Here is a 10,075-nt window from a genome sequence, read left to right as displayed (position 1 = left end):
TCACAAGAAGAAAAAGTCAGGGTTTATTGTTGAGACTTATCAGACTAGGCTACTCCAGAGCTGGAATGTCCCAGGCTTCTGAGGGTGGCATTCTCCAGGCTTGGGACATAGGCCAAGAGAAGAGGCAGCTGGGGCAGCCCTGGAGCAAGCCTCCATGCCCCGGAGGTGCCATGCCGACACTGCATTCTCCACTTCTGATGAGGCCAAGATTCCCCATGGGCCTCAGGTCCTGGGGGATGGAGACCAATCAGGACCACCCAGAGAAGTCTTCCCAAGGCCATGGAGAGGCTGGAGAGGGCTGGGACAGGCATCTGCCCAAAAGCCGGAGCTGGGGATTTTGATGAAGGAATGAGAGTCCTCATCCAACAACAGAGGTCAGCACTAGGTTGCTAACTGGTGGCCTCTGTAGCCCGGGTTCTTTCAAGGCATCATCATTTTAATCATGGACAGGGAAGTCCCCCAGCTCACTGAACATGATCTCTGCCCTTACAATCCGCACACGTGGTTGTGCACACACAATGATGTTACAGCCAGGGGTCCAATGAGCAATGCAGGCAGCCCAGGTCAGGAGAACGAAGAGCTGGGTCAGCCAATGCTGCACATAGGATGGTAGAGCACTGACAGGGAGAGAGAAGGAGACAAGGCATTCCGGTGAGGGGAATCGCGAAGGCCAGAATAGGACAGAAGAGAACAAACCTGCAGAATGTGGAGGAGGGGCTACAACCGAGGAAGATGAGGCAGGATTTGGCTCACACCTGAAGTCACGTGGGTTAACAGTCCACTGCCCCTGTGGTGATGGCAAAAACAGGGTGGGCAAGGGCTTATACCTGGGTGCTCCCCTAAGGGTCCCAAAAGGGAACGTGAAAAATTCTCTCACCCCCACAGGTCTTACTCCAGGCTCAGCTCAGTCACTATCTGCTACAAGTTGGCCCAGTCTCACCACCTCTCCAGATGCCCCAACTACTGCTGCTCTGCCGGTATGGCTGGACTTGCAGAGACCCTCCAGATCTGCTCCAGCCTTCCCCAACCCTGCTTCTCTTCTGAGCTCTCAGCCTCTACGGTCTGAGCCTCCCCTTTCAGCAGCTAATGGTATCCTGCTCACCTCCTCCATAGAGTTTGCACACTCTCCTCTTTTCTGGAGTTATATATTTTTCCTCTTCCTATTTTCCCTTCGCCCTGATTTCTTCAGCACTTTATTATACTGTAGGTGGTTTTAAATTTTTTTGCATGTTGCCTTCAACTCTGTGGATCAAGACAAGTGTGTGTAAACCTTTTTGTTGTACTGTAACTGTTAAGATTTTTTTCCGGTTATCCTCTAAGCTTCCTGGATCCCTGTGTGGCAACTACAGCTCTCATTAGGCATAACATTGTATTGGGCATACAGTAGGTGCCTAATTCTTGCCTACTACAGGCAGTTTGATTAACATCACTTAAGTCACTCCCAGTCATGCTCAATCACTAGCCCATTACATACAAGCCTGGATTATTCAAATCCCAACTCCCCCTACCCTTTTCACTGACACTGTGACCCACCAGCTCTCAGCAGAGCCCAAGTGATTTGATGGCATCATCGCTGCTCCCTGAGCTGCTTGAACATGTCCACACCACCAGAAGGCACCAGACCTGGGTGTCTCAGTAGAAGGAGGAAAGTTACCAGCTACTTCTAAGGCCGGCTTCACACACTCAGCCATAACTCAGGGAGGAGTCGCGGCGTCTCCTCCCTCCTAAAGCCGGCCCAGAGGTCACAGTTCTGGCGTTGTCGAAGCCACAGGCCCAGGGGCGCCAGCAGGCAGCCTTAGGAGAAAGGTTTGCAAGGAGCCGGGCCGTGGGAAGCCGGCTTTCTCCCTGAGCAGCCGCCAGGTGCCGCCCTCGATGGCGTACAGCAGCGTAAACATACGGTTGACCGTATAGACGGTGTCGCCGCGCACCACGGCCGTGAAGAGCGCTCCCTTGCTGTTGACGAACTGGCCGGGCAGCGCCGTCCACTGGCCCGTGGCCAGGTTGAGACAGTCGATGGCGCAGTGCAGGAAGTCGTCGGAAGGTCCGTTGCGCACCACGTAGAGGCTGTCGCGGTGGGCCACCATGCAGTGGCCATAGCTCTGCGGACGCCGCAGGTCGGCCACCGGCAGCCACGCGTCGGTCCGCGCCGCGTACTCCACGACGGCGGTGGTGTCGGCCGGCCGCCACAGGCACACGAAGAGGCGGCCACACGCCTGGGCGCAGGGCACGCCGGCGGCCGGCTGCGGCAGGTCGGCCACAAAGCTCCAACAGCCCGCGGCCGGGTCGTAGCGCTCCACGGAGCTGACGGGCGTCCTCTGGAGCTCGCCGCCGATGGCGTAGAGGCGGCCGTCGAAGCCGGCCAGCGCTGTGTCATAGCGCGGCTGGTGCGGGCTGGGGAACTCGCGCCACGTGCCGCCGTCGGGGTCGTAGCAGAAGCCCAGCTCTACCACCTCCTTGCTGGCGCCGCGCACGCCGCCCACGATGTAAAGCTTGTTGTCCAGCGTGGCCACCCCGGCCAGCAACGTGCTGGCCTCCAGGGGCAGCGCGGCCAACGTGCGCCACGCGTCCTCTTCCTCGTCCAGGTAGCACAGCGTGCGCGACGCATCCTCCAGGAAACCGGGCGCGGGCGTGTGCGTGCTCACGGCCACGTAGCTACTGGGCCGCAGGGCCGCCACGTAGGAGCGGGCCTCGGGCAGCGCCAGCTCAGCTGCCAGCTCGCACTCGCCGTCGCGGATGAAGAGCGCGGCACTGTGGAACACGTCGCGCAGGCCGAAGGCGGCAGCCGCGTCGCACAGCAATGCGCAGTTGTCCGACGTGAGGTTGTGCTCGAGAAAGCGCGCTAGCGCCGGCGCCTGCAGGAAGGCGGCGCATTCCACGGCCTGCAGCAGCTCGTCCTCCGCTGCCAGCGCCGGCCGCTCGCCGCGCAGCACCTGCAGCGTGACGCGGAAACCGCCCGCGCTCAGAACGCCCAGGCGCACCTCTGCCGCGCGCGCCTCCCGCATGCCGGAGCGGAAGAGGCCGCGGAAGAAACCGCAGTGCTCAACGAGCAGGGCGCGGTCGGCTTGGAAGAGCTGGCCGCCCACCCATACCTGCACAGGGGTTTCCGGGCCCCGTGGCATGGCGAGCCAGCGGGGCAGAGGCCGCCACTGGGGACTTGGGTTCGCCCGCCACAGACTGTGGGGCTCCCTCGGAGCAAAAACTTCCCTAGGGGCTATAAATATCTCTCCCTGGCTAAAGATAGTACGGCTCATGTGATGTGGTGGCCCGCAGGCTGTATGGCTGCGGGCCCGGAGGGCATCTGGAGACCTGTGTGGTCATTCATTTCCTTAGAAGAAATGGTAATAATAGTGACCATATGCCGTGCACCTGCAGCATGCCGGCACACTGAGGGCTGCTAGGGAGATACCCATTTCTCCTGCATCTTTCCAGCTGTGTGCCCTCGTGCGAGTGTCCTAACTGTTCCTCACGTTACAAATGGGGCCAGTAGGCCAGAAACAGTGGCTCACGCCTGTTATCCTAGCACTTGGGGAGGCCTTGAAGGGTGGATCACCTGAGGTCAGGAGTTCGAGACCAGCCTGGCCAACATGGGGGAACCCCGTCTCTATTAAAAATACGAAAAAAAAAAAATTAGCCGGGCGTGGTGACACGTACCTGTAATACCAGCTACTTGGGCTGAGGCACGAGAATAGCTTGAACTCGGGCGGCTGAAGTTGCAGTGAGCTGAGCTCGTGTTATTGCACTCCAGCCTGGGCAACAGAGTGAGGCTCTGCCTCAAAAAAAAAAATTAAAAAATTAAATGGGGCCAATAACAACACCTATTTCACAGTCTTGGGACAACATCTGAAATATCCCGGTTGAGGGTGAGAGAGTTTAGGTAGCTTGTCCGGGGTCATTCAGCTAGGAAGTCGCTGAGACAGAATGAATACCCATCTCACCGCTTAAGCTCAGAGGAGTGGGACAGGCAAGTTGGAGAACAAGGCATAAATGGAGCAAATACGTTGGGCCAGACTGGGGTCCAGGACCAGGGTTTTAATTTGGCTTGGGCTTCTGACCCTGACTCTAAGCCAGTCCAATCTCTTTTTGAGTCTCAATTTTCTTCTCTGAAAAATGGAAAAGGTAGCAACCCTGCTTTGCAGATGAGCATCCCATAAAGCCCCTGAGTTAGGATGGGAATGGGAATTCCACACTTGCTGCGATGCTCCAGATCCTGGGAAAAGGAGTTGGGGCTGCCTAGGGGATCATAGGCCTGTGGATGGGAAGAAGGGCTTCCTAAAATAATAGCTAACACTTTAATTGCATTATGTGTCAGGCACTATTGTAAGCACTTTATATTAACTCCTTGCAACAATCCTAGGAGTAGATACTATTATTTCTCCCCCCATGGATATTATTCATTTATTGCTTATAGCAACACTATGAATTAGAAATTAATGGCCTTATTTCATATATGAAGAGACTGAAGTGCCGAGAGGTTTAGTCACATGGCCAGAGAGTGGCACACCTAGGCCTGGAATGCAGCCAACCTGATTCTAAAGCAGGGGTCCCCAACCCTGGGGCCACGGACCTTAGGAACCAGGCTGTGCAGCTGGAGGTGAGAAGTGAAGCATCATCTGTATTTACAGCCGCTCCCCATCCTCTTTACTGCCTGAGCACTGCCTCCTGTCAGATCAGTGGCAGCAGCATTCGATTCTCGTTGGAGGGTGAATCCTATTGTGAACTGCGTGTGGGAGGGATCTAGGTTGCCTGCTCCATATGAGAATCTAATGCCTGATGATCTGTCACTGTCTCCCATCACCTCCAGATGGGACTGTTTAGTTGCAGGAGAACAAGCTCAGAGCACCCATTGATTCTACATTATGGCAAGTTGTGTAAGTATTCATTATATAAATAATAATAGAAATAAAGTGCACAATAAATGTAATACGCTTGAATCATTCTGAAACCATCTCCCCTCCGCCGTCTGTGGAAAAACTATCTTTTATGAAACCAATCCCTGGCGCCAAAAAGGTTGGGGGCCGCTAGAGGGTATGGCTATACCACTGTATTTTTGTTGGTGGTGGGTTTTTTTTGTTTGGTTCGTTGGTTTGGGGGTTTTTTTTTGTAGACGGAGTCTCACTCTGTCACCCAGGCTCGTGTGATCTGCCTCTTGCGTTCAAACGATTCTCCTGCCTCAGCCTCCAGAGTAGATGGGATTACAGGCATGCACTACCGCGCCTGGTTAATTTTTGTATTTTTAGTAGAGACAGGGTTTCACCTTGTTGGCCAAGCTGGTCTTGAACTCTTGACCTCAAGTGATCCACTTACCTCGGCCTCCCAAAGTGCTGGGCCATACCACTGTGCTGTGATGCCTCTCTGTGCTACAAATGCTGGGCAGTCGCCTTGTGTCAGGAGGGCATAGTTGGAAGGCACCTCAGGCTCATATGGTTCAATCCTTTCACTTACAGTGGAGGGAGGTGTGCTCAGGGTCTTGTAGCTTGAGGCAGACAGCCCCAGGCCTCCTGCTGCCCATTCCATGGCACTTTTCCCACTACACAGAACTTTTCTGGGTGACCAGCTAAAACTATGGGTCCCAAAATGGAGCTTGGGATGGAATGGAGCTTAATAATTATCTCCTCCTGCTACCTTATTCTAAGGTGAGGAAACTGAGGCCCAGACATATGTAAAATGGTATCTGCCATTCAGATGTGCAGCTGTCCCATCCTTACCTGCAGGCCTTTTTAGGGAGGATGAGGGGCTTGCAATGATCAAGTAGAAGGTGGGAAGAGGCAGGGGAACTTCTCTCCCCCTTAGGATATATATGCATAGATCCTCACGTATGAATCTGCAGAACCAACACGAATGTGCCTCCCCTGCTAGGGAACTCTCATCCAGTTCACTCCATCAAAGCAGTGATGGGATGTGGGGACCACTTGTGTGAGCCTGGGAAGCCAGAGGCCTGGAGGAGGCAGCCAGAAATATCTCTGACTCTCTACCCCAGGGACCAGACAGGAAGAGGAGGAGGAGATGGGAGGATGGGTGGGCAGGAGTCCCCACGAATACTATCCCAGGCCCTCTGCCAGCTTCTCTCTTTCCCCGAGGCCAGATATTGGCTGAATGGCCTGGAATGTCCAGGCAGCAGGCATGACAGTCCCAATCTTGGGGACCAGTGGGCTCTCAGTGCTGGGTCTTGACGGTGTCCTTGCTGGTGGCCTTAGTGGTAGGGAAAGGGTGTCTGACTGTTCCCGTTTCACAGATGAGGAAAGAAAGGCTTAGAAATGAGCTGGGCTTTTCCTTGGTTATGAATGGGGATGTGGGCCTGAATCAAACCATGCCCACTGACCCCAGCTGCCACTCTTCACCTGCACTAGCCTTGCCTCAGGGCAGGGAAACAGTTGCCTTCTCCTGGGGACAGGACTGGAGAAGGGCTGACTCCCAGGGGGCTGGGGCTGCTGCATAGTCCTGGGACCACAGTTCCCTCCCAAATGGTCTGTTCCAGACACCTAGTAACTGGCAGACACAACCAGATGGAACCATTGCCTGGCCCTCTCCTGAGAGCAGGAAGAGGAGGGAACGCAAACCCCTCTTGGCTGAAGTTTGCTCTTGGCTTGATGTTTTCCAAGTCTAGCCCTGCCTTGAGTGGGCTGGGGCTTGGGCACACACCCAGTTTCCACCTCCAGCAGCCAGGCAGTGGGGAGAGGGTCATCCAAGGTGGTGGGTCATGTTTTCCTGAGGCTGGGCTGAGGATCAGCCCTTTGGTCCCGCCCCCAAGGCCCCAGTGGGGTGTTGCCTGCAGCTGGGGAGAGTTTCCTCCTCCTGGACACTGAGTGTCCCTCTGGGATTTGGAGAGGACAAGGAACTATCCCGGCTGTGGGCAGCCCACAGAGTTCCCAGGCCCTGCTCGACCCCACACCAACCTCCCTCTCCACTCTGCATCCCCCACACTGTGTGAGGTTGGGGATGGGGGCAAAGAAAGGAGAAAGGAACCTGCCTCAGACTCTGAGCCTTTCTAGAGCGCAGACCCAGTGTTGTTCATCCCTGTGTTCACAGTGATTGGCACACAGTAGGCGTCTGTTAAGTAGATTCTCTGGGGCGCTAACCTGTGGAAGTCTCCGGTCTGATAGAAAAGATATAACCCTTACCCTGGGAGACACCCCCACTCTTTGAAGTCTGATGGGAATGCCCTGGCCCTTCCCACTCATGCACATAGGTGTTTCCGCACATAGAGTAGTGAGTGGCTTGTACTGCCTGGACCTGGAGGAGGAAGAGCACTGGACTGGGAGTCAGGATTCCTGCCTGGGCTCTGATACCGGTGCCACCACTGACTTACAAAAGCTACCCAAACTCTTCAGGCTACAATGCTTCATCTGTAAAGTGGAATTTGAATCTGCCTTTTGTTCAGCTTTGACATCTGAATTTATCATTCAACAACCACAAAAGTGGTTGTCATGTTGTGCCTCCAGAAGAGGCAACCACATCACAAAAGGGGACCAAAAGCTTAGCTTTATATGAAAGGGCTCCTGGGGGTTGGGTGGCAAGGGTAGGTCCTGCCATCAGAAAAACCTCACAGGCCCTACATGTCTGGACCTATATTTGCTCCAGTCGTTCACTACAGAGATATCTATTGAGCACCTGCTGTATGCCCACTGCTGGGCTTGGTGCCACATCCTCTAGACTTTGAGTGCCTGGGGGCCTCCTATGAGACCCTTGATGGGGGTTGGTGGTAGAGGGTAAGGAGAGTTGGGTTACTTGCCCTAGCAGAATAACCTCTCTCTTGATCTGAAGTGTACAAACTTCTGGTCACTAAATGGTTGTGACTTCTTTGTAGGTGGATGAGAAATGTGTGCTATTTATATCCAGAGGAGTAGACGGAACTAACCTCTACTTTCTTGGGACATGGGCCAAGCTCTGGATAGGACACATGTTATCTAATATACTTCTTGATATTGTCCCTGCTTTATTTTATTTTGAGACAAGGTCTCACTCTGTCACCCAGGCAGGAGTGCGGTGGCACAAATACAGGCTTACTGCAGCCTCTGCCTCCTGGGCTAAAGCTATCTTCCCACCTTGGCCTCTGATGTAGCTGGGACTATGGGTGCACGCCAACATGCCCAGCTAATTTTTTATATGTTTTTGTAGAGACAGGGTTTCACCATGTTGCCCAGGCTTGTCCCTATTTTAAAGATGAGGAACTGAGGCCCGGAAGGGCAAAGTAGCTTATTCCAGGGTCTGACAGTAGCAGCCCCTAGCTGAGGAAACTGGGGATGGAGAAAGGGATGGGTCACAGCCATGAGGTGGGCACTGTTTTCCTCCTAAGCCTCAGAGGAGGGGCAGACTTTGAGAAATGAGCTGTAACAGCTGAGGGCCCCAGTAACCAGCTGGCCACCAGCCTAAATAATCTCTGAACTGGAAGAGAAATAAGGGTCATCTTACTGCATCATGCAAGTCACAAAGGAGTCTCCTCTACGACACTTCCTTGCAGTGGTCACCCCCTTGGTTGCTGCCAGTGTCAGGGGAGAGGGGTTCAGTTCCACCAGAGACACTCCCTTCTAACTATGGACAGTCAGATGGTTACAGAGTTCACCCTCAGACTGAGCTAGAATCTTGCAGCTCCCATCTCCTGGTTGGTCAAGTTTTAAAGATGAGGAAACTGAGACCGGATAGAGGCCAAGTAACATCCCAGCATCACACAAGCTGGGAAGTAGCAGAGCTTAGGTTTACATGCAGCTGGGCCCGTGCAGGACCACAGCTAGCCCTGTCTCCAGCAGTCTTCCATTGAGATTGATTCTATCCCCACAGGCCCCATCTGGAACCAGTCTGTCTTCACAGGACGGGGCCAGCCCAGGGATGTGACTGGAACTTGGATCCCACTTTCTCAACTCCTACAACTCAAAGGAAAACCCTTGCCATTAGCTGTGTGACTAATTCTGGCCTGACAGTGTAACCTAAACAAATTCCACCCGATACCTTAATAACACAGCTGGTTTACCATGATTTCCCCAAAACACAACTAGGCTGAGTCAATATTCATGTCCTGGCCAGGAAAATAATTGTTCTTCATTGAAGAGTCGTTATTACCGTCCAACTCTGACCCTGGGCCCTGCCTGCACACCTGGTTTTCCATGGTTCTTCTGTGGGTGGGTGGGTAGATGAGTTAACCATCTGGGGGAAGGGGAAGGAGAAGGGCTGCCGTGAGAGGTCTCTGAGGCCCCCGTGCCTTTCCCCACTCTAACCTGGTGTGTACTCCAGAAGAGATGCCTCACAGGGTTCTAGAATGTATGCAGGCCTGGAGCCCAGGGCTGATTCTGTCACTCTCTATTTTGCCTCATTTTCCCCTTCCTTTAGTGTTTATAGATGGGGACACCAAAGCCCAAAGAAGCAAGGTGACTCGCCCAAGATCACTCTAGGGAAGGAGCTAGCACTAGATCCTAAGTGTACAGGTTTGTGGTGTGGGCCATTTGTCCTGTCTTTGGTATGACCAGATTTAACCTGAGTCCCAAGGGGAATGACCAGGTGACCCATGCCAGGCTCACCACCAATCCCAGAATTGCTGTAGGCAAGAGGCAGTGCCAGGTTTTAGAACAAACACCCCATTTACACAACAGGCCACAAACACATGCAACTCATTAGCTCCCATTAGGGAGAGACAGTAATTCAGAATGGATTAGGTTTCTTGAAGCTGAACCCATACTGGCCCTGAAATGTTAGTAAGGGGTTTCTCTCCGCCCCACCGCCTCTCCCAGAAGCCTGGATTCTGAATGGGTTCTGCAGTGAGGCCTCTGGAGTCTTCACAGGAAAGGGCAGAATAATGTGATTGGGAATATAGAGTGCCAAGGCTGAGCTAAAGAAAGGGCAAGGCTTGGAATTGAACCCGGGAAGCTTCCTGGAGGAGGAGGCGGGGCTGGCTTGGTAGAACAAAGGGAGGGGTGGATTTTCTTGCTGGTGAAAAGAGATTGAGTGGGAGGTTCAGGGAAGAGTGCAAACATCCTTTCCCTCTCTCCCCCTAACCCTGAGGCTCCCTCTCTCTGCTCCTTCCCAGCCGGGTCCGGGGACACTCAGGAGGGTGACGGGCCAGGTCCTCGAGGCCCAGCCCGGCGGT

At 54.0% G+C, this 10,075-nt stretch overlaps 2 protein-coding genes across 2 annotated transcripts in view; one reads left to right on the top strand and one right to left on the bottom strand.

The window, feature by feature from the left end:
* Positions 1–15: 15 nt before the first annotated feature.
* KBTBD13 (kelch repeat and BTB (POZ) domain containing 13) lies at positions 16–3,119 on the bottom strand. The gene has a single exon (XM_011968135.1). The coding sequence runs from the start codon at positions 3,117–3,119 to the stop codon at positions 1,743–1,745; it is 1,377 nt and encodes a 458-aa protein (XP_011823525.1). The 3' UTR covers positions 16–1,742.
* A 1,675-nt stretch (positions 3,120–4,794) lies between these two features.
* Positions 4,795–10,075, top strand: part of RASL12 (RAS-like, family 12) — a 19,591-nt gene continuing 14,310 nt past the window's right edge. The window contains exon 1 of the mRNA XM_011968121.1: positions 4,795–4,868. Coding sequence (XP_011823511.1) covers positions 4,802–4,868 — 67 coding nt within the window. The 5' untranslated portion in view covers positions 4,795–4,801. The remainder of the gene's footprint in view (positions 4,869–10,075) is intronic.

Source organism: Mandrillus leucophaeus, unplaced genomic scaffold (assembly GCF_000951045.1).
Source record: "Mandrillus leucophaeus isolate KB7577 unplaced genomic scaffold, Mleu.le_1.0 Scaffold12, whole genome shotgun sequence".
Taxonomy (NCBI): Eukaryota; Metazoa; Chordata; class Mammalia; order Primates; family Cercopithecidae; genus Mandrillus; species Mandrillus leucophaeus.
The sequence above is the reverse complement of the archived record's forward strand: the minus strand, read 5'-3'. Positions and strand labels throughout refer to the sequence as shown.